This window comes from Podarcis gaigeae (genome assembly GCF_964106915.1).
Source record: "Podarcis gaigeae genome assembly, chromosome: 10".
Taxonomy (NCBI): domain Eukaryota; kingdom Metazoa; phylum Chordata; class Lepidosauria; order Squamata; family Lacertidae; genus Podarcis; species Podarcis gaigeae.
This window is the reverse complement of record NC_139686.1, coordinates 73398740-73422881: the sequence shown is the minus strand read 5'-3', so window position 1 is coordinate 73422881 and position 24142 is coordinate 73398740. Positions and strand designations below refer to the sequence as shown.

Genomic DNA, 24142 nt, shown 5'->3' with positions numbered 1-24142 from the left:
GAAAGAAGTGTGTGTTAGAGAAGACAGCTTCCAGCGCAGAGGGAATGTTATGTAGCTCCTGCTTTAATCAGATTTAGTAAGACTGCACAACAAATGGCACGTGGTCTCAAGAGTGATTCCTGGGGGACTGTCGTCAACATCACAGAAGCCGCCACCGTACCTCCTTTTGGGCAGTGTCACTGGAGGCCCAAAGCCTGAGGGAGTGAATGGCTTAAACCCAGACAAGGGCCTCTCCAGCATTCCGTCCTGCAGTGGCAAACCAGACGTCTCGGAAGTCCACAAGCAGAGTCTGAGGGTAATCTCTCTCTCTCTCTCTCTCTCTCTCTCTCTCTCTCTCACACACACACACACACACACACACACACACACAGATTTGATCTCCTGCAGCTAGTATTGAGGGGCAGGCTACCTCTGAGTCTGAAGGTAGCAGCATATAACCATCATGACTAGTAACTATAGGCAGCCTTAGTGTCCAAGGATTTATCTCTGCTCCTCTCAAAGCTTACATTGTCAGCTGCCTGCAGTGTAACCGCCCAGTGTGGTGAAGCAGAAAAACCTTGGAGGATTTAAAGCAGAGACTGGGGGACCATCTGTCATGGATGCTCTTGCATTCCTGCATTGCAGGGGGTTGGACTAGATGAACCTTGGTGCCCCTTCCAACTCTATGATTCTATGATTTCAATCTTTATATTTTCATAGCAAGAAGGTTAAAGTATCTGGGTACAAGGAATGCAGCAGCCATTGTTAAAGAGTTGCCTAAAGTATTAAATCAAAGTGACAGAGATGTTGATTTTGTCTTTTTAAATTCCCCCCCAGCCCTGCTGCCCCATCCCTGGATGTGCTTTCCAAGAAAATGGCACAACCTCAGGATTAGGTTTATTTCATCTTCTTTAGTCCACTCGGTGCCTCCACTTTGTTTCCAGTTTAGGTAGTTGAGCCATTTGGAACGGCACTGCTTCTCAGACCGCGTCCCGACTCGCTCTGCCACAGCAGCCCAAGACACTCCTTGTGTGACAATGTCCCCAGGCTCTGTGCTGGTTAATTCATGTACCACTTCTGCCAGTCTCTTTTCTTCTTCTTCTGTCCACTTCCCTGAAGGGGGAAAAAAGGAGGGAACAATACATGGCAATGAAAAGCAGTTTCCCTTAAAAATAAAAAAATTAGATGTATATACGGCCTATCCTCCAAGCTCAAAGTGGCATGCAGACCGACTCCTCACAACCATCCTGTGATGTACATTAGGCTGAGAAACAGTCCCTATCCCAAGGTTACCCAGTGAGCTTTACAGCTCCATGGGGATCTGAACAAGGGTCTCCCAGACCCTAATCCTGCACTCTAACCACTACTTCACACTGGCTTGGGCCCTCATGTTCTTATTTAATTTCCTATCTCTGTTTGATTCCAGCAAGCCCTCTTCAGATTCTTAAACTGCTCTGACCTCTCCCATGGCCTATTTGAGAGAAATGTGCTTTTAGAAGCCTGGCAATGGACTGGAGGCTCCCTGTATCACATCAACAATTTAGCCAACCTTCTATGGAGGTATATTTGTTGTACCATTTCCAAACGTGCAAAAGGTTCTTTCAACATTTTAAGAATGGGCAATAAAGGGGCAGATGAAGTTTAGTACAAAAACCAATATATGTGCATTGAAAAGTGTAAAGTCCTAAATTAGATGTGCTGTTTGTCTCTGAGTTAGGGCCAGAGCCATTACCGCCAAGGGTGTTTCAAACCACAGAGGAAGCTCACGGGATATGGGTGATTCCCACACAAACGTTGGTGGACTTGGGGAAGAATATGCACTAGATGCTGCTGCCCAGAGTCCCTGAAACAGGCACATCTGACCCTTCTTCAGGGAGGAAGGACAGGATACAAATTAAATAAACAATTTCCTCTCTCTGTCCCTCCAATAGTTTGAATCAATTATTTAGCTATTTAGTAACGACAGAACAAATTTCTAAAGCAATCCTGAGATGTACAGTCTTGGAGATTATGAGATACACTTTCTGCAAGTCAATTGTGCATCCATTGGGAATGTCAACTGTTGTAATACTTGTACCTGTATTGCAGGTGTCCTTCATCAGCCTGCATCGGTCTTTTACTGAAGAAGCACTTCTTCCGAGGGCAGCTCCAATAGTCGCCCAGTCATTGCCGTGCTTTATCCGTAGCCTAAACGGAAAAAGTGTATTCAGCATGGTGTGCAAAGCATTTCAATTGTATATATTTATTGGTTTACGTCCTGCCCATCCTCTAGGGGAGCCCAGGGGGTGGGGGTCCCAGCTATATACAAATATAACCCACTTAAAATAATTAAGAATCAGGGCGTTTCCAGATGGGGGCTTATTCTGACTAATGGTTTGTTCAGTTCTGGGTTTTTGATGAGCATGCTGGTTGAACAGCACAACATAAAAAATAAAATCACATTCTTAAAACAAGCACAAATCTGTAGATCAAATTAATACATCAACATTGCCAGATCACCCCTCAAGGAATGGCTGGGTATAGGGGGCCTATTTAGCAACCCCATTTAAACAACCACCTCTACATCTCAAACTGTCTGTAATGATCAAATAATTGATTACTTCATATTTTATCTTTAACCTGCTTTGGAATTCTGCTCTCCGACAACACATACAGACATCAAATCATTCTAAAACCGATTTCCCTGAAATGCTGCACTCATAGTAGCCTAAGAACGACATAGAATAGTGCTTAAGGACATGTGAATCCCTGCACTCCACAGTGAGTTTACTCTGAAGCCTCACAGGACACCCTGTGAGGTCTAGAACCCAAAGCTTGCATTAAACTCCTTTTTTGGAGAAGGGAAGTTGAACATATTTTCAGCCAACCATCACTGTATTTATTGCATGTGAGCATACAGAATCTTACCCTTAGTTCTGTATTATTGTATTTCACAATTGAGTGCATTGCTGCATTTCATTTTGAAATGACTAGCTGGTCATATCCTTTGACTACTGCTTTGGAATCTGTAGCATTGAAGGGTTTTCCTCCCATTATATTTTGAATAAAGACCATTGCATCTGGTAATGCAGCCAAAGATAATAGGTACCAATTTCAAAGGATGTTAGGGTTCTTATCAGATATCATGGGGCCTCGATTACACAGGAAGGTGTTCAGATGTCCTTAAGCACTATTCTATGTTGTTCTTAGGCCACTGCTACTAACAAGGAATGGGGAAAGAAAGAGACACTGGAGATGTAGTGTGAAATCGCAGAGAGCGCCAAAAGCTGTGCAAGAGATCAATGAAGCACTTGCAGCTTAGTTATTTGCTCCACACAAAAAAGAGAGCCTGCCCTGAAAGCTTAATGCAATTGCAAAAAGGACTTGGGAATGCTCACTTTGCATGCCCAGTCCTGTTATTCCTTGCCTGTGTCTTCCCCTTCTGCAAACTACACTGTGGCTCCTCTTAAAAGAAGCTGGTGCTTGGCAAATGGCAACCTAAGGAGCCTGAGTAAACTCATGGGCCTTTGGCTGCCAACTGCACACAACTTTAGGGAAAGAGAACTGAAGGTTCTTCCAGACTGTTCACAAAACACTGATTAATGCAAAATAAAACTTACTCCTTGAGCTTTTCAATTTCATCAGGAGTGTACCTGTGAAATATAAAAAGAGCACATTTAATTAACAGACACACATAGAATTTCTATCAATTTCTTGAATTCTCCTCATTAGGACAGCACACAATATGTAACATTATTCACAAAGGCAAATATAATTGCAACTTTCAGAATAAAGTAGAACTTCAAAGTGCAATATGCCATACTGGATTGTTACCAACACTAACCTGATGTTAAGGCACAGAAGAGAAAGCAATTTTTATAGTCTTTAACAAGGTTCTTAGGTTCTGTAGGATTCCCTACCCATAATGAGCAGACATACCAAATGGTCATTAATCTTGCCAATGTATTATTCAAAACTATAGTCACATGTGCCCAGTGTCATGATTAAAGATGAAAATCCATGTATGTGCTTAGATACAGCTTCTGAAGTGAGCAGAAAAATAATGTAACTATTGGTGAAAGGTAAAGGTAAAAGTACCCTTGACCATTAGGTCCATTCGTGGAGGACTCTGGGGTTGCGACGCTCATCTCGCTTTATTGGATGAGGGAGCCGGCATACAACTTCCAGGTCATGTGGCCAGCATGACATAAGCCACTTCTGGCAAACCAGAGCAGCGCATGGAAACACCCTTTACCTTCCCGCCGGAGGGGTACCTATTTATCTACTTGCAATTTGACGTACTTTTGAACTGCTAGGTTGGCAGGAGCAGGGACTGAGCAACAGGAGCCCTCCCCATCGCCGGGATTCAAACCACTGACCTTCTGATCAGCAAGCCCTAGGCTCTGTGGTTTAGACCACAGTGCCACCCACTGTGTTGGTATAAACTACCAATTATTCATCTATTTGGGCATACGATAAAAAGCAGCACTGATAACCCTTATCTTGAGCCAAAAGGCCCAGGAGTTCCACACATGTCCCCACCATGCAGGTTGTACACGTGAAGGGGTCCAGGATCCAGTCTTGGACTCATGTACCCCTCCACTATAGAGAATCTCGTATCTGATCAAGAATCTGAGTGCAGTTTGTCCAACACACAGTGGATACACATACATATGGGTGTGAAGTCCTACACAGAATCATAGACTTGTAGAGTTGGAAGGAACCCCAATGGTCATCTAGTCCAACCCCCTGCAATGCAGCAATCTCAACACATGCTCCCCCACCCAATTTGAAACCATGATGGACCCGGCTCAGCTTTGCAAATATACTAGCAGTTTTATTGCTGCAGCAATGGCAATGTTGTATGACTCATTCCCATGGCTCTGCCACAAGCAGAGTTCAAGTATCATATGAGATTGTCAACTTACTAATGGTGAACATTAAGCAAGTGCTTAATTTGGAGAAATGTACTCCTCTGAGGCTTCATGGCTCAATTCCCCCACCTTGATTCTTCTGGCCCTACATAACATGGTGATAGGACTTAAAAGGGCCCCCAGGCCATTCTTAACCCTTCTCATACCGTTTGGTCAAATGTTAGGAGGTTTCATACTTGCCAACGTGGTTTCGATCATCATACATGCGAAGTACTCGTCTATAAACAGCAAAGAGAGGCCGGTTCAGACCCCATGCAATGGTCCTGTAGAAATCTTTCCTTTCATCCTTTGACATCTCAAAGATGATTTCAGTGGCATCTTTTATTCCACGTGCCTAGTCACATCAAGATTTGGATGACAAATTTAAGTTTCCCAACATCTTACAATAGATCAAGACTGATACTTTATTAACAAGCTCTGCAAAACTATGTATTGAATGTTGAAAATGTGACCAAATGACTTTTTATCATTAGCTATTCAAAAAAATTAAATATGACTATAAATGACCAGTTTCTATTCAAAATTTGGAAAACAAGTGTACAATGCATTTAAACTGATATCAAATTTGGGAAGACATGAACTTAAAAAAAAAGTGATGCAGGAGATCCCAAGTGACTGGACTTGTTCTTTTTACGTTTTATAAACAAACGGACAGGACAGGAGAAGGGTTCTGTACCTGTGCTTCATGTTGGTTTTTGTTAACTTGCATATATATGGTCGTTTAAGGTTCTAAATGCCCATTTAATAAGATGCTCATATAACTAATATTATTTTTCAGTACCTGAGATCAGCAAAGTTAAATATATCAGACCAGTTTGCAAATCATGATAAGCCACAGTTAATGGCTTAACATGAACAAGGAGAACACTTGTCTACAGTTATTAACCATGGCTTACTTTAAGGTGCAAACTAGCGAAAGGCTAAGAAAGAAGTCTGTCTAAACTGGTCGTTAAACTAAGAAAACAGTAAGTAAGGGAAGTTGTTTGCAATGACTATCCCTGGATGCAAGGCTTGGAAATATTACAATACAGTGGCACCTTGGGTTAAGAACTTAATTCGTTCTGGAGGTCTGTTCTTAACCTGAAGCACCATTATAGCTAATGGGGCCTCCCGTTGCTGCTGTGCCGCTGCAGCACAATTTCTGTTCTCATCCTGAAGCAAAGTTCTTAACCTGAGGTACTATTTCTGGGTTAGCGGAGTCTGTAACCTGAAGCGTGTGTAACCCGAGGTACCATTGTATCCTATCTTAGGATCCACTGGTTTATTACAACCAATAACACCTTGAACAAACAGAGGACTCTACAGTCACCCATTTATTCATTTAAGTTATTTATATACTGCTTGTCAAACAAACCTCACAAAAGGGGTTTACATAAAAACTTTAAAACAAGCCTAAGTTAAAAATGGTAAAAAAGCAAAGAGCTACAAGGTACCAAAATGTTTTTTGAAAGCTACACCTTCCCATTCCTCAAGGCATGATGGTTCTTGGGTAGACAAAACATCTTATCATGGTGAGATTGCAAATACTGATAAAGTGACACAAAGAAAACTGGCTGCATTCTATAAATTGTGGCAGATTAGAATAGAACGCTGTTTGGATCTCTGTGACAACACTGCAGAAAGTAATAAGAAAATGAAACAACGGAGGAATTTAAAAAGTTGCTTGGAAGAGAACTAAGGCTGCTTAGAGAGTAGAGGCTGCTTGTAATTCTCCCTCCCTCATGTTCCTTCTTCTCCTATGGCTGACGATGACCAGCAATTTATTACAATGTTATGCTAAAGCTTTAAAAAGCCTTTTTGAAAAACTTAAATTCTGAGGCATAGTAGGCCTACTAAAAATATTGTCTATCAAAATAATTGTACATTTCTCCCTAACGTGTACTTTCAAAGGACTGAAATTATTCAAAGGCTGTTTGAGGAAGCTGTTAAAATATTAACATTAATAGCTTGTATCAAGATCCTGCGCAAGTGAAGGGCCCCTTAGCCAATGGCACTTTCCCCATTCGGCTACTGAAACCAGTAGGTTAATTGGATGCAACAAACCTTTAAATAGCGTTCTATGTTGCTCATCAGGATGTCTATTTCTTCTTTTGACCACATTCCCTGCTTCCATTTATGACCTTAGAAAATGGAGAGGACACTATCACGCAAATTGCACATCACTGGAAGTACTCAGCATTAGGAAGAACAGCTAGGTAAGCCAGTGAAGAAATCAGGAAGCAAATTTCCATTACTAGCCAAAGGAAAAAAATGCTAAACAGGGCAATAAATTAAACAGCATAACCTTCCCATCATTCTCCAAGCAGCTGCCATGTGCATTACATCTGTAGTCCTGATTCCAACAAACACTTATCAACAGGCTTATCACACACACAAACATCTTCAGAAAAATAAATCCTATATGTAGAGAAAATGGAAGCTTCTAACATCAATGGACTGTGCCTAATACTTGTAAATAAGAAGCCTCCAACGTTGCCAAACAGCAGCAAAGGAGTAAAAGGGCTGAAACCAATGCAACAGAAGGTATAAAATTCCATTTGCTTACGCGAGTCAAATATAAATCAAATTTAGTATGTTTTCCCTGAATGATTATAACGAAGCATATGGCCATTCTGTATCAAAGCAATCCTACAAAAATTCTTGTGTTTTTGCCGTATATGATAAATATTTGTGATGCCCAAGAGTGCTATAAATAAATAAATAAATAAATAAATAAATAAATAAATAGTCTAGTAGCACCTTAGGGACCAACTAAATTTGTTCTGGGTAGGCACACGTCAATTGATGTCACATCAAAACGCAACAGACATAGAGATAAACAGGAGAATGTGAATTTACCTTTGTTTGTTAATGAATCCTTATCCTCTTTGGTTGTAAACCAGGCCTGACTAACTGCCGACACTTCTTCATTGCCTAGAGAAGAGATTTCATCCAGTTGTTCATTCTGGAGAATCTGGGGAAGGTAAAATAAAAAAGGAGATCTCCAAATTAACATTTGCTCTCATGAAGTCCTTAAGAATCATGAATTAAGGATGATGCAGCCACCTCACAAGCACTTACATTCTGAATTATTTCACACTGGAATCCCCACGGATTATGTTGAATCAAACATGCAACCTTAAGCATTACATTTATTCTGCCTTGTATGGGGAACCCTTGGCCCTCCTGATATTGTCGGACAACCACTCTCATCATCCCCAAGATTTAGGCCACGCTGGTTAGAGAGGAAGAAGAACATGAAGTCTTAGGGTGGGATTCACTTGATGTGTTTCACCCACGGGAGCTCTGGGGAAGGACTCCTGCTGGCCCAGCATGGCTTTCCCCGCTCGCCCCCTGAAATCGAAGAGCCCCCAGAACAGTGCATGGGGGAAGGAGAGGGGCAACTGTTCCATCCGGCATTTTATAGTTTATCTTATTGCACACCACTTTAGTAGCAGCTGGCTGCTTATAAACCTGAAACTAAATGATGAAGCAGTACCTGGATCTGAGTCACAGTCCCTTCGTTGACCTCATTGTCAGCTACCTCAGTGGTAGCTGTCATAGTCACCTCAAAGCTCTGGTCACTTTCTGAAACTTAAGAATATGCAAAATGTAAAATTAGCACAGCACCTGCATTTCATTTGCAATCTATGGCATACGTTAATGCTGTAATCCTGCGAGTAAGTCTCACACTGAATATTGTGCGATGTATTTCTGAGTAAGCATGCTTCTGCTTTAAAAAAATCTTATGTAGCAAGATCCTAATATCCCACCAAGACCAGAGGGTCTATTTTTTTCCTCTCCTACATGCAGGGTGAGGTCCGTGCTCCCTAAATGATCTCCCACTGGGGTCATGCCTCCTTGCCAGCTGCTCCTCAAACTACAAGACACTCATTTAATATCCATGTGCAGCTCACAGAAAGAAGTCCAACCACAGACCATTTGTCATCATGCATGGGCATCGCCCTCTTGCCTTCTTGCCACTTCAATGCCCTATCTGAAACTAAACCACCCCTCACCTGCAGAAGCAAGGCCCATATTCCTACAAGTCCTTTTCTGAACTGGACTCCGGATTGCATTCCTTCAGCCTTCCATTAGCAGTGACCGACTTACTTGGAACGGCAACAACAGAAATGCATGGAGTCGTGTCATCAAGACTCTGGTCATCTTCAGATGATAAGCAAAGCCTTTTATGTGGAGGTTCAACACTGTCTTCTGAGTCTACTTCATCTGCCTCTAAACACACACACAGAAAAAATGCTGTGAATGAAACTTAAAAGGAAAGCTTGCTGAGCACTTCCCCACTGCTTAAATGCTTTTTGCAAGTACGGTACCTTCCATATCAGCAATTCCCAACCTGTGGCTTGAAAAATATTCATAGTTTGTTATATATAAAATCGCTTGAGTAACTATGCTTCTAGAATAAATGTTTAAAGCTTCTGGAGCAGGTATCCTGCTGTTAGATGGTATTCTTACATACCTATGAACACAACTGTAAATAACTTTCTAAGTACTATAAATATTTCAATAAATTCCACATTAATAGAGGCATCAAGTACGGTATGTCTGCTTGGATGTCTCAAACAATGCTTCTAAAACAGGCACAAACCTGCAATTAAAATGCATAAAACCTGATAAACACGGAAGAACAAAATTCATGTGACAATAAATGGATGGATCACCGAAGCAAATGAATTTGAGTTAGTGGGTCTCCATACTCAAAAAAGATGAGAGCCACTGTTCTATATAGCAATGTGACTGAGACTCCTGTGGACAATACTTTAATCAACACTGTACACATCATTAAAAGAATTATTTACAAATTTTAAACTCTGAATGAAAAGGGTATACCACTTAGCTGTTCTAAAGAAATAAGGAATAGTTTCTCCTCACTCCCCCGTGTAATGGTCTGTGGAACTCCAATGGATGTTACACATCACACTATGCACATTAGGTAAGTGAAACAATGAGTTGATATTTAAAAGAAACCCAAGTGGAAGCTTTGTTGAAAAGGCCATGCTATAAAGTGGTACCTCAGTTTTCGAACAGCTTAGTTCCTGAACAACTTGGAACTCGAATGCTGCTAAAGTCAGTGTTCCGATTTGTGAAGTTTGCTTCAGAAGCTGAATGTGCTCCTGAGCTTCTGTTTTCACTGTTGCGCTGCTAATTTGCGCCCCCCCCCGCATTGTAATCAAAGCCTTCCATTTCCTGGACTTCCGGGTTGGCGCCATCGCCGAATGGCGGACTCCCTCCGAGCTCCGGAGGGAGCCTGCTCGGCAGGGGCTGGGTTCTACCGCGTCGGCGTCGCGGGGACCCTCAAAAACCATGGGCGCTGAAACCCATGGGCATGGTGACTCGGCGGGCACCGTTTGCGCCCCCCTGACCCGCGAAGGAGCCTTTTTGAAGGCTGCGGAGCAGGTGCCGGGGGGGGGGGTGTGGTGCTATGAGTCCTCCGCTTCCCCTGCCGAGCGAAGCCGCATGCCATTTGGCGGAGAGCGCTGACTTGGAAACTGGACTTAAAAAGGGAAAAAAGTTTAAATTTTAAATTCGGAGCGAGCGGGGGAGGTGCAAAAAGGAAGTCAGCCTCCCCCGTTGTAGAGGATTTAAAGCAAAGGATTTAACAGCTAAGATCGAGTGCTACCTAAGTTTGACAAAGTTATTAATTTCACGATGGAAAATTATAAGACTGGGCTGGAGGAGAAAAGTAGAATGTGAGCTAAAATGCAACCCCCCCCCCCCGGTGTGATCTGGAAGGAAACTGAGTTACTATAATCCCTCTAGAGGGGCTGTGGGACACTACAAGTATTGCTGGCATGGAATTCGAATTGGACTTTTTATCTCCTGGGAAACTGCAGAAATGGAACACTATTTTGTCTACAGAGGTCTCTACACTAAAGGAGACAATAGACTTATCTATTGAAGAACGGAAGGGACTTGACGTAAAGTTTTGTTCCTGAATAACAAAGCCTCTGTAGGGGATTTAGAAGCTTTTGGAATTGGAACTTTTTTGCAGGAGAGCAGGAAAAGAAACTAGAGGAAAGTGAGGAGAGAGAACAATAAAAACAACATGAACAACAAGAATTGGACAAAGTTGGGAGTGGGAACATTTGGGACATCCAGATTTGAAAGGTCTAAAGAAACAAAATTGGAGTTTTTATTCTTAAATACAGAGATCTGGATGGAAGAAATGGACCTTTTTGAGATAGAGTTTTTCTAAGATTGGACGATCGAAACTAAAGATGATTAAAAAGACGGCAAAGACTATTAAAAAGATGGCAAAGTGGACTTGTGAAGGATTTCGGCCTAGATGTGGGATCTCCAGGATAACAACAGGCATTGATGGACATTGGGGAACGTAACCGGGAAAGGGGGGAGGGAAATTTGGAATCCAAAGGGTGTTAAATTATATTCTATTCATTTTTCTATTTTCTTTTATTTTAATCTGTTCTGCATATTAAAGAGGGGAACTCGTGGAAGGGAGCGGGGTCGATTTTAGGGGATGGAAAAACATTTTTAACATTGGGTTAATTATAATAAGTTTAAAATTTGGGGTAAGAACTTGCTGAATCTATTTGAAGGAATTGGAATACAAGAGGGGGTGGGGTGGGGAAGTCCTGGAAAGATGCTAATGAAAACAAGCTTATAAAATGGATGTTTTATTTCTTTTCTTTTTTCTGTTATTTTTGAAAATGTTCAATAAATATTATTTAAAAAAAAAAACAAAGCCTTCCATTTCCTATTGCAGTGTTCTGAGGTGATATTTGGAGCTTATATTTGGTGTTTTTGTTTTTGCTATTTTTTGCGTTTTTGTGTGGCTTTTGCGTTTTTGTGACTGATTCTTCGTTTTATGATTGATTGATTGATTGACTGTGTGACTGCGGAAATGGATAAAAGCCCCCCCCCCCCAAACAATGACTATCATCAGTGCTGGCTTGAAATTAATTTAATTTTTTTTAAATCATCTACAATACTGTCTTATTTATTGTATAGACAGTACATTGATTATTGCTTTCATTTTATGCACCAATGGTCTCATTAGATAGTAAAATTCATGTTAAATTGCTGTTATAGAGGTTGTTTTTAAAGGTCTGGAATGGATTCATCCGTTTTGCATTACTTTCTATGGGAAAGCATGCCTTGGTTTTGGAACACTTTGGTTTTGGAACAGACTTCTGGAACAGATTAAGTTTGAGAACCAAGGTACCAATGTATAGTGAAGAGTTTATCAGACTGAAAAGCTTGTGCAGAAATCTATATACATTTGGGTAATTTCCACAATACTTTGTTCATGAAACCCTTTGTATGCTAACTTCTTATCTAAGAAATCCAAGACCGATTCTAGCATAAATCCCCAGTTGAGGGGGTCATGTAACAGGAATTGCTCTGCACCTTCTGAGAACACAACATACAAAACCCAGAAAGGGCGCTTTCTTAGCAGACGGCAAGCTGTCTCTGAAGGAAGGACGGTAGCTCAGTGGAGCACACATGGTCCAAATGCGAATCCCTGACATCTACAGCTTTAAAGGATCAGGTGATGGAAAAGATCTCTGCACAGACTCTGGAGTCACTGCCAGTCAGAGAAGCCAAAACTTGGATAGACGAAGAAACAGTCTGACCTGGTATAAGGCAGCTTCCTCAAGGGAACCAGGGCTGATCTTTGCATCTAGAAGCTGCTGAAAAGCTTCCAGGGAACCCCCAGCAGTTTGAAAACCACTCTTCTAGAGCAAAAACCCCACAGGAAAATCTGCTCTACCTAAACTGCAGCACACAAATATCCAAAGGAAATATTAAACAGATCCCATCCTACTTTGTTTGTTGGTTAACTATAATTTGAAATAATATGGAGAAAGCATACAGTCAAATAACAGTTGTCTATACCATCCTGAGGGCAGTGAAGAATAAGGTTTCCTTCAGTGTCTTGGGTCAAAGTCACAGAATTCACGGTTTCTACTGTCACTGTGTCAGATTCTTCTTTAACTGTGCTCATACTCAAATCTGAATGAGAACAGATCACAGATTAGTAATGTTTAAATGACCACACCTGTTTTGAGTCTGTAAGCTGTCTATTATCCCAAAATCAACATGATCTCATGTGCTGCTTAAATCCTGGGTACAGAAAACATGCCTGCCAGGTAGAACCACCACATTATAGCCAAGGCACAGACCTGGCTAAGAGAGCCACAACCACTACCATTGTGGTGGAGGACAACAAACTCAAAGCACGCATCCAGCAGCCTATCACAGCATTGGGCACATGGAACTCGTAGCTGGAAACACTCGTCATGTCTGGGTATGGCACAGAGATACGCCATGCTTACTCTCAATGCAGACCTAACTATGTCTGTGTAGAAGTATTCCCAGGTAAGTGGGGTTAGGATTGCAGCCCAAACCTCTAAAGGTCTTCACCACACAAGAGAGGAAGGAAAGGAAATGAGGCACAACAGAGAAAGAAACCCAGGACAAAGTACAAAGAGGCACATTTCTGGCCTAAAAAAGGAGGGACCCCCCACTGCACAGTCTGACTAGGTAAAGTCTCTTCTTATTTGCCATGGGCAACCAGGTGAGCAGCAGTGCTTAAACCTTGGAATGCTGAGTAGCACTTTCATGAACCATAAAAAAATACATCATACAGAATAGAAAGCAGGGTAGCTGTGTTCTCAAAACTCCTTTAGGAGTCCCACCCCAAGTCACACTTAGTTTTCTCTCAGGAACCAAGAGCTGCTGAATAGAGGGTACTTCAATATTGCAAATAATATCTGACCACAAGTCTCATTTGGAAGGTGATTGAACACTACGTTAGTACAACAGGACTGCTTGAGGTTTCCCGATTATAAAATTGCAGAACACGAGAGATATGTTGCTGTCCCGGCAGCACACCTCCATTTCCTCGTATCCAGAAATGCAAGAAGGGCCTTTACTCTTGCCAGAAGTTTGACTCTGCCCTCACCGGTTCTGGAAGGATCTTGTGGGAAAGTCCCGTATGCTCAGAGACTGTGCCTGCCCATTAGGGGAAATAGGAAGCCCTGAACACTTATTTTTTAGATGTCCTTTTTACGATGAGGCACGTAGAGATACCATTGACCCCCATCTAGTGAGGCTTGCTGACCTTCTGGACAAGCCTAAACTAAATTTTCTCCTCTTAGGCAAAGATCAAAAAATGACCCAGATGGTCACCAGATTCTGCGCGCAGATTTGTAGGCGCAGAACACCCCTTGGAACAAATAGATCGCTAGGAAAACTCCCAGAGGCAATCTGCATGTTAGTTTAACCTTAGGTCTTTTTGAGTTCATGCAACTATTTTAATTTTAATCTATAAGCTGTTATCGTATATTGTTTTAAATGTCTATTTCATTCTTGTGAAAGCAGTCTCAGTTGTGCTTCTTGAAGCAAGGGGACCTTGCAAGATCTCTTGTCATGAGCAAGGGGACCTTGTGGGCTCTGCAAGATCTCTGTCCTTCACAACGTAGTGTGTTACCAACTGTTTTCATGGTGACTATGGTCCCAGTTGCCCTGAGGTCATTGACAAGTCCCCCCGTGTAGTTCTGGGCTGCTTCATCACCATTCTCCTGATCATAGCAACTCCACGAGATGAGATCTTTCATGGAGCCACAGACCGAGGGAAGTTGACAGTTATTTTGTGTTTCTTCCATTTGTGAATTATTGTACCAACTGTTGTCACCTTCTCACCATGCTCCTTGGCAATAGTCTTGTAGCCCAGTCCAGCCTTGTGCAGGTCTACAATCTTGTCCCTGACATCCTTGGACAGCTCTTTGGGCTTGGTCATGGTGGCTACTTTAGAATCTGCTGGATTGATTGCTTCTGTCAACAGGTGTCTTTTGTACAGGTACTGTGACGAACTGGGATTACAGGTAAGACCTCTCCCTTACAGCAGGTGCTTATAATCTCAGCTTGTTACATACAGTGAAGATACCAGGTAGTCTGACATCTGGCTGGTTGATAGGGGATCAAATACTTATTTCACTCATTATAATGCACATCCATCTCTGACTTTTGTCTTCTGGGTTTCTGGGGGTTTTCCTGTTGTTATTCTGTCTCTCACAGCTACAATAAACCTACCATTGAAATTATGGACTGGTCATTTCTTCATCAGAGGGCAAACAGGCAAATTTAGCAGGGGATCAAATACTCCCCCCCCCCTCATTGTACTATTTACGGTTCTTTTTGAGTAACTATTCTGTCACAGGTTATATAATGAGTGTCATTCATGTTTCACAAAATGCCACCCAGGGCTGACTCAGCAGCTGTCTGCAGAGCCAGGATTCCACCATGCTGGAAGCAGGTGAGTTCAAGATATTAAGTGTTTCTCCCTGCATGAACAGAGGCTCTGATCTGGAATTCTCTGCAATATCGCAGGTTCTGGAGCTCACTAAACTTGTACAGGGATTCTTGCTTCTGTAGCAGGAATATTTTGACTTGTGCCTACTGTAATCATAGTTTTATTTATTTACTGTCAGGGCTTCTGCCATAGCATGCAAAAGTATCCAGAATTTTAAGACAGCATAAACTAAAACTCTGTGAGGACTTTCAGCTATTCCCCCCCCCCATTCATAGTATTTTTAGAATCACAATGCTCACTTTTACAGGAGTGCATTTTTCACTGAATTTGACTTTTAAAAATCCCATGTACAAAGCAATATAAAAAAATGGAGGATAAAAGTTTCATAATAGAACCTTTTTATAGGGAGAATGAATTCCTTTAAAATATGGATAACGGGCACGAGAGATTACAATAAGAAAGTAGAACAAAGGCTTTTGAATGCACAGGCGTATTTGGGCAGAGTGTATTCTTATAGGGTGGCAGAGGATGGTTGTGGGTAACACATGTATAAATATAGTGCACTAGTGGGGACAGAATACTAGTTTGAATAATGAGGTCCCCTTGAGATCATGGTCCTTTATTTTTCCAAAATAAATGAAGAATTAAAACAGAGGTTCCCCCCAGCCCTTAAGGGAGCAGTTTCTTATTCAGCGGTGCCTTTCGCCATAGCTAAAGCATTTAGGATCAACAATTCATGATCCCCTGCCTTAGGTATTCAACCGCATAATGCTTCAACTATGCAGCCATCACCATCATTGATAGCCTTATTCATTAATAATTATCTATGTTTATCTGCATTAGTCCTATTCAGCAAAGATCCTTTCCAAAGTTAACTGGCAGTGTCCATTGCACTTTTCATTCATTTCTTCCTTAATTATCTCTTGAACAGCCTATCAGAACTCCATCAATGCCTGCTTCCAGTGGCGAAGCGTGGGGGTTGCAGGGGGGAGGCGGCCGCACCGGGCGCAACATCTGGGGGTTAGGGTTAGGGGGCGCAAATCCACGGGTTAGGGGGCGCAAATTACTTGCCTTGCCCCGGGTGCTGACAACCCACGCTACGCCACTGCCTGCTTCTATTAAGGACTTGCCTCCACTTTTTTATAGTGGAACAGTTTTATTTTGCTATAAGATATAAAAAGAAATGCAATGAGCTAATAATTAAGTCTAAGGTGATCATGCAAATGGCAGAGCGGACTCTGGCCCATGAATGCTAATATCACAGTAAATGTCTTCAAAATGCAATGAGGCTCTTTGCCATTTGGGCTAATTGAAGACTTTACAAGTTCTGCACAAAGTGGTTACGTTTTGTGTGACACTTTTTGAGGAAACAGAAACAAATTGAAGGGATTCATCCTGGAAGGGGGCATACAAAGATGCTGAAGGTTTCTCTTTCTGAAGCACTAAGTGTGACCCCAATAATACAATACAGCATGTAAGATTCTGTGTAGAAGAGAAGATTTTTAGAAACGTTATTTATTCATTCATCAGTAGGTGAATGCAGAACAAGGCCGGCCGCTTCCCTCAGCATGCCGAATGGTCAGGGATGGTGGAAGCTTCAGTCCATCAATATTTGGAGGGCACCATATTAACTACTTCTGCTCCAGGGTGCAAAGCCAGTGACATGCTGTGCATTTTGGGTTGAGGTAACAGAAACAATTGATTTCAGGGTGTTGTATGTGAAGATCTCACTATTTACTTATTTTACATTACAATGTCTGTGTCACTTTTCAACCAGAGATGGACCTCTTACAAAATATAAATACAGTACAGACAAAATAGCATACCAATAAAAACCTAAGAGCCCTGTCTGAATCAGACCAAATGCCTATCTAGGCCAGCATCCTGCTATCACAGTGGCCAACCACATGCTTAAAGGAAGACTGCAAGGAGGACCCAGGTGTGATAGCCCTGTATGGCCCATCTCCCAAAGGAGGGAACTCCAAAGACTGGGCATCACCAGCAAAGGACCGGTGGGCATTACCAGCATACCCACCAATACAGCTCAGGAAGAGACAGGATGCCAGGCAGAATCCTTCCTCATGGCCAACAATGCTAATGGGTGAGCAGAATCATATAGAAGCAAGGAAGCTTGGGCCCAAATAATTTAGGGCTTTAAAGATGGTAATGAACACCTTGAGCTGGGTTCAGAAATGGATCACGAGTCAGTGCAGATTGAACACAATTGAAATAAGTGCTCTGAATAATGACCGCCCCCCAGTAACCTGGCAGCAGTGTTCAGCATTAGCTGCAGTCTGAGAGCTCTTCAAAAGTAGCCTTTATACACAGTCCAGATGTGACCACAGCATGTGCAACAGTGGCTTGACCCACTGGCAAAGGCTGGTCCAGTTGCACTCCCCAACTGCCTGGTCCTTCGGAGGGAATGAAACCCCCACCCATAAGCATAAGGCAATTTGAAAACTGAACCTAGAGTAGATCATCCCCTAGGGTGCCAAAGGACTTTGCTGTTATGGGCAGGGCACACAAAACTGAGATGGAAAGATACCATTAGTTTGGAAAACCAGCCTGACACTAGGGAGGGAGGAATGGAATGCTGGAGCATTAATATTTTCTGTAGGATGGGGTGCAGCTTGTGAGAAAAGTTGTTAATGGAGTGGGGGGAGGTGTTGCACTACATTCTGACAGCATTATGCAATACTTCAGGGGTGCAAAAGAAGAGGGCCGGGGTGGGGGGATAAACTGGCAGCGCTACATTCTTTTTCTGTTCCAAGTTCTGTAGAGAACAGGAGGTGCCAGAACAATTGGAGACAGTGCGAGTTTTGAAGCCGTGGAATGTTACATAATATGGAAATGCAGTGCATCTGTGTAGGGGTGCAACAGGAGAAAGGAGTAAAGAATAATTAGCAGGATGATGTTCTGGCTACTTATGGGATAACAACCTTTTCTCCAAGCTCCTCCTCTTCTCCTATGGCACCCTTGACAAATAAGGTAAAGGTAAAGGTACCCCTGCCCGTACGGGCCAGTCTTGACAGACTCTGGGGTTGTGCGCCCATCTCACTCAAGAGGCCAGGGGCCAGCGCTGTCCGGAGACACTTCCGGGTCACGTGGCCAGCGTGACATCACTGCTCTGGCGAGCCAGAGCCGCACACGGAAACGCCGTTTACCATCCCGCTGGTAAGCGGTCCCTATTTATCTACTTGCACCCGGAGGTGCTTTCGAACTGCTAGGTTGGCAGGCGCTGGGACCGAGCAGCGGGAGCGCACCCCGCCGCAGGGATTCGAACCGCCGACCTTTCGATCGGCAAGTCCTAGGCGCTGAGGCTTTAACCCACAGCGCCACCTGCGTCCCCTTGACAAATAAGCACACTGTATTTCTGCATTATAAAATAGATGCTGCACAGCATCTCATCCCTGTCTCCCCCATCCGCTTTACTTTCATGCTCCTCCTCCATGGACCTGTGAACTGACTCAAAATTCATTTCACAGGGCAATGTAAGTTATCACTGTTTGTTATTATTATTTATATGGCGGGTGTTTTGGGTTTTGTTTTATAAATGAGATGATAGAGGATATATTGATGTATTGTATGATCACCCCCCTTCTTTATGGTATTGTTATAAGTTTGTGAAGGGGAGGAAAGACTCCCCAAATTTTTTGGAACCAGGAAAGTTAGAATTTAAACAAGTCCCATGAATCTTCAGATACAGCAGGGATTCAATGGCTGACCATGGCAGGCATTAAGAAAATAAAGGCAGGGATATGTGCCCTTAGCAGACTCTGCACCATGGAGCAGAGCAGTGGGCCCCCTCCTCCAGCCAGCTCTGTTAGTTAAGAGCTGTTTTTAGGATTGCAGTTTCCTTGATGTGATGTTAAGAAAAAGGTGTCAGTCTGCAGGCAGTGAGCTGGGATAGAGGGCTATGGCTGATTTCTGTAGACTGTATGTCCAATGTTGTGTAGACTCACTGTCCAAATAAGAAGACTGTAGCCATGGGAGAAGCAAGAACTCTTTGAGAGCGTAATGCTGTAGGCCCCCGTCGTAGGCTCAGGCTGTATATATGGGTAAACCATCTATCCAATAAACACCACAGTCCCCTCACTGGCCTCAATGTCCAAATAAGAACCCTGGGTAAGCACACCTGGACCTCCTGGAACCTCACAACCCTCAGAGATGGAGGTGGCGTGTAACGTGGGTGTCAGAAGTGGGAACCTTCCTGTTACTTTTCTATAGGAGAGCTGTTAAAGACACACCTGGGTCAAATGTGTGCATTTCTCGGAGGGTGTAGTCTGCGGGGCACCTGGGCTCCCCATCTAATTTAGCGTGTTAAACTACAAGTCGGGTGCCAGCCCGGTGCCTTTGGGGGTGGCAGGCTCAGGTGGCAGAGACTGTGGAAATAAGCCATTTATCATAAGCACCCCGTGGTCTCCAATGTGGCTACAGAGTAAAGGACCGTAATCCTGGAATCTGCCGGTGCTGCGGAGCTTGGGGTGGCGCGTGAGGGCGCGGTGAGTGTGGGGGTGCCTCAGCACCCCTCCCCCTCGGGCCCCGGAGGCTGGGGCGGGAGCCTTGGACAGCGCAAGCCCACCTGGGGCGAGGGGGGGGGACCCGCGACGCGGAGCCCCCCGGGGGAAGGAGACGCCGGCATGACTGTCGCTGCTGCCGCTGGTCGAGTGCGCAGAGCGCCCTTCGTGCCCCAAGGCCTCGGGTCGCTCACAGCGCTGCTCAAGGGCGGAAGGAGAAGCCCAGGGAGCCTCGCGGGGCCCCAGGAGAGGACGGAGGCGCTTCCCGTGTCCCCCCCCCCCCGAGACCTCCCTCCCCTCCGAGGCGCCGCTTTTCGGGCGCAGCCAAGGCCCCTTCCCCCTCCCCCCCCCGCGCACCCCAACCGCCGCCTCCGCTGGGCGCCCGCCCGGCCTGATCCCCGGCCGCCTCTCCCGCCGCCCGCCCGCCCGCCGCCTCGCGCCTCGCTTACTTCCTGTTTTGGGTCCGGGCACTTGAGAAACCAGGATGGAGGCGCCCAAGTACCAGGATGGAGGGAGAGAGAGAGAGCGAGTCCGCCCGCCCGCCTCGAGCGGACGCAGAAGGAGAAGCGGAGGAGGGGCCAAGTCGCGGGGGGAGGAAGCCGCCCCCCAAGGCCCGCCCACGGCTTCCGGCGCCACAAAAGTCGCCGAGCGGGGTCGGGAGACGCGCGACGGGAAGCGCGCGAAATAGGTCCCGCGTCGCGCGCCTCCTCTCCGCCCGCCTCCGCCTCCGCCCCATTGGCGGCCTCGTCGCCTCCGCGCCTGTCGCTCTTCTCCCCTCGCAAAATGGCGCCGCTGCCGCCTCCGCTGCTCCCTCAGCGAAGCACAATAGCAGCGGGGAATGGGCAATGGTAGAGGAGAAGGGGGACTGGGCCTCCCCCGGGATGGGAGGAGGAGGAGGAGACGCGGGGATATTGTACTGTGTTTTCTGCTGGGGCCGGAGGAGGGAGGGGCGGCGGAGGAAGAAGCAGCCTCTCCAGGGAGTTATTAGGGATATACTGTATAGCAAGTTCTCATATATATTAAGAATCAAGCGCTCACAAAGCGATTTTAGCGTTTCTGTGAATGAGTATGAAATCATAGAACGTGACCAGACTTGACAGAAAAGATCCCAAGTTTCCCTCGACCTCAGAACAAAACTCCCAACGGAAAGGCGGCAGAGAGTTCCCTTCCCCTCTAAAGGAGAATCTACCGCAACAGCCTCTCTCTTCCTTCTAAAAAGCAATATATATAAAGCGCTGCAGCATCTTAAGGCTGCCACATTGCACACAACGGGACCACGCACAGGAATCTGCAAACATTTCACAGAATGGCAGACTTGGAAGGGACCCCCGAGGGTCATCGAGTCCAACCCTCTGCAATGCACAGCTACAAAGCACCTGAGATGAAGAGGCTCCTGCTGTACCTACAGAGTGATATGAGCTGGTTGCCACTGTTCTTTTAGGAATGGTGGGAATGTGCTGTTGTGGAGGCAGATGATTTGATATTGTTACACTCCTAATCCCACCTTTCCTCCCAGGAGCTTCTCCCCTTCTCCATTTGCCTCAACCCTTTTGGGATAGGTGAGGCTGAGAGATGGCAACTGGCCCAAGGTGCCCCCCCCATGGTCTTCATCACTAGGTGTGGATTCAAATCCTGGCTTTCCAGGTTTTAGTCCAAATGGTCCAGCCTGTCTCCCTTGCTGGCTGCCCAGGAGTCTCCATGTGTGCGCTTTCGGGTGGCCATTGATGTGCAGAGCAGCTCCATCCTCTTCCACATCCAGGGCCATTGAAGACAAAGACAAAAAGATGCAGAAGCCATGATGGTGTCCTTCCACTCTGGCCACAAATATTCCCACAGCATATCATAAAGATCAATGGTAAAACAGTTCTTGGTTTCAGGCTTGCAGTCTAATGACACAAAACAAAACAAAAGGGGAAAAAACAAACTTCCAAGCTACAGTCTGCTGTTTTGAAGAAGACTTCTGCTGTGGGCATGATTGACTGTGGATCAGCCATGTTTTATTCACATACTTTTTGGAGAACATTTGCAGATTGCAAACAATACATCTCCTTCCAATGTTTTTCTTCTTGTGATTTTTACACAATGGCCATTGTAGGTAGACATAAACTCTTGATGAATGGGGCCTCCTAGGAGGGGTGCCTCGTCATAAGGTTGGCTTGACTGGATAACGTTCCCTGAGCTAAGTTGTACATGACTTAAGGCATTTCCTCCACAAGTCTATAATTTGACATTATTAACATAGGCATGAACTATATATGCAAAACGCTTAAGGCATGCATTATGTTGGTATCCATTTGTCTTGGGAGACCATGGAGTGCACCTCTGGAGGTGAAGTCAAACTGCTGGAGCATCACAGCACCGGCTGTGGCTGCAGAACCCACCCCATGCACCATCCCTTCAGACCAGGCTTCCTCAACCTTGGCCCTCCAGATGTTTTCTACAACTCCCATGATCCCTAGCTAGCAGGACCAGTGGTCAGGGATGATGGAAATTGTAGTCTCAAAACATCTGGAGGGCCAAGGTTGAGGAAGCCTGCTTTAGACTGAGAATAATTAGCTGCTAACAGTGAAAGGGGAAGTGCTCTGCTGGAGCAGATAGAGCCCAGGCACCTCATTCAAAACACAGGAGAAGAGTTGTCAAGGAGAATAGCCTCTACGTTCCTTGTTTCATGTGCTACGCCACGTAATGGACAAGTTCACCTCACTGCCCACCAGGCAGCCTCACTGGGGTTCTGCTTCCCTTTTTCTGGCAGGGTTCGGTTTGCAGCTGGGACTGCCAGTCCCGGCTTCCTTCATGGGAAGGCACTTCACCTGAGGGTGGCTGCTCCTCTAACGTGTGGTGACGGGCAGATTCCTCTTTCTCTAGGGCTCTTTGGCCTCTCTCCTGAAGGACCCTGTGTGGGCTGTGCCTACCTCTATGGGGATTTAAAGGAGAAAAGCAGAGGATCATATGTTCCTATGTAGCGTTTCCCCCCCTTTTTTTTTACTGACCCCCCTCCAATGGAATTCGAGGAGCGGTGTTAAAATGTGACGCCAGAGGGCAGAGCAGAGCAACCAGCAGCACGGAAAGAAACATAATTTTGGGAAATGATATGATGAGGTATTACTTACATTTGGCCAAAAAAATCAAGGTTAAAAGAAACGTTTTAGTTAACAAATATGCCCTGTGACACTTTAGAATGACATATCTAATATTGTTCTAATGGGGTCAAATAGCGTTAAACAGGTCAGTGTAGATCCAACTTGTGTTATGAGCAATTTCTTAAGCATAAAAAAGATCCAGTATGACAAAGATACCCTTGAATTCTCCAGTGACCATTGGGATTGTTCAGCAGTTGCTGGGTGAACAATTAAAAGAGATCAGATCAATGTATGATGAATCAGAGAGAGATGAAATGGAAAATTGAGATGGAGAATATCTAGAGACCTCAGACCAGGTTGATGAAGAGCTGACAGGATTGGATGATGGAAAAGTAAAATGGGACAGGACAGATGCTATAATGGAAATGCGCTCTATTCAAGGGTTTGGATGAGAAGAGGATGGCATCATGAATGGAGAGATGGAGAACTTTTTGGATTTTTCATTGATGGAGTTGAGAGGAAAAATCCAGTCCTGGCCATTCTCTAGCTCTAACAGAGAGAGTATTCTGCAAGCAATTTGGAGAATGATGTTATTTATGGTGCTGTCTCTTAAAAAAGACTGAGAAAAAGAAAATGGAAGGTTCTAGGGGATGATATCAAGACTCCATCGTAAATGTAACAGAAAACATCAGGAAATGGATTCTGACTATGCAGAACTGGGCATGAACTTAAGGATATACAATAAGGGTAAAAAAACCAACATGGAATATTACTTCAACATGTGACCACAGTAGAGAAATTTTTAGTATGAGAATGGATAGAAGAACATACTATTATCCAATGCAGAGGAAGGGTGATGGGAATTAATAGAAGTATAGCTAATTATTATTAATAATAACAATTTGGAATTCCCTCGGAGTTTCGTGGGAAGAAGAAATAAATGATGTGGTGACACTTTGAATAAAAAGAAATGTGGTTAAACAGAAAGTGGAGATGATGGGTACCAACATGGACTGCATGGTTTAAACAGTCCTTTTCTAATGTAACCAGCAGACAAAGAATCAGAAATATTTTTAAATCTTTGGTGTTTCTTATTTCTGTGTTCTCCCTCCCCTTCTTTTTTCCCCTTTTCTTTCTCTTTCCTTTCCTTTTTTCTTTCTTTCATCTCTCTTTTGTCTTTTTGATTGTATTTATTCTATCCATTATTTTACTGTATTGTGATACAGTAAAATTGTGTAATAAAAACCAATTTGGATGAAAAAAATGGGGGGGGGGATGGAAAATTGTAGGGATAGTTTTATGTCCTAATTTCATGTGATGAAATTTGTGTTGGTATCCTGGCATACAGTTCTTTCCTGCTGTTTCAAAGTTCTTAGC

At 44.2% G+C, this 24142-nt stretch overlaps 1 protein-coding gene and 1 long non-coding RNA gene across 5 annotated transcripts in view; one reads left to right on the top strand and one right to left on the bottom strand.

Moving 5' to 3' along the window:
• The window catches only part of DMTF1 (cyclin D binding myb like transcription factor 1), a 30370-nt gene extending 10109 nt beyond the window's left edge, over positions 1–20261 (bottom strand). Inside the window, exons 1-10 of one of the 4 annotated variants that reach the window (XM_083701501.1) lie at positions 20135–20255; positions 12727–12866; positions 8985–9107; positions 8371–8465; positions 7731–7845; positions 6936–7012; positions 5069–5226; positions 3579–3611; positions 2057–2166; positions 864–1092 (exon numbers count right to left, since the gene is read on the bottom strand). In XM_083701501.1, coding sequence (XP_083557627.1) covers positions 864–1092; positions 2057–2166; positions 3579–3611; positions 5069–5226; positions 6936–7012; positions 7731–7845; positions 8371–8433 — 785 coding nt within the window. In that variant the 5' untranslated portion in view covers positions 8434–8465; positions 8985–9107; positions 12727–12866; positions 20135–20255. Of the gene's footprint in view, positions 1–863; positions 1093–2056; positions 2167–3578; positions 3612–5068; positions 5227–6935; positions 7013–7730; positions 7846–8370; positions 8466–8984; positions 10070–11597; positions 12148–12726; positions 12867–20134 lie in introns of those variants that run through there. The other 3 variants (XM_083701503.1, XM_083701504.1, XM_083701502.1) reach the window with 3 other exon arrangements.
• Positions 14301–24142, top strand: part of LOC310826609 — a 249990-nt gene continuing 240148 nt past the window's right edge. Inside the window, exon 1 of the long non-coding RNA XR_014555886.1 lies at positions 14301–14533. This is a non-coding gene — a long non-coding RNA (uncharacterized lncRNA). The remainder of the gene's footprint in view (positions 14534–24142) is intronic.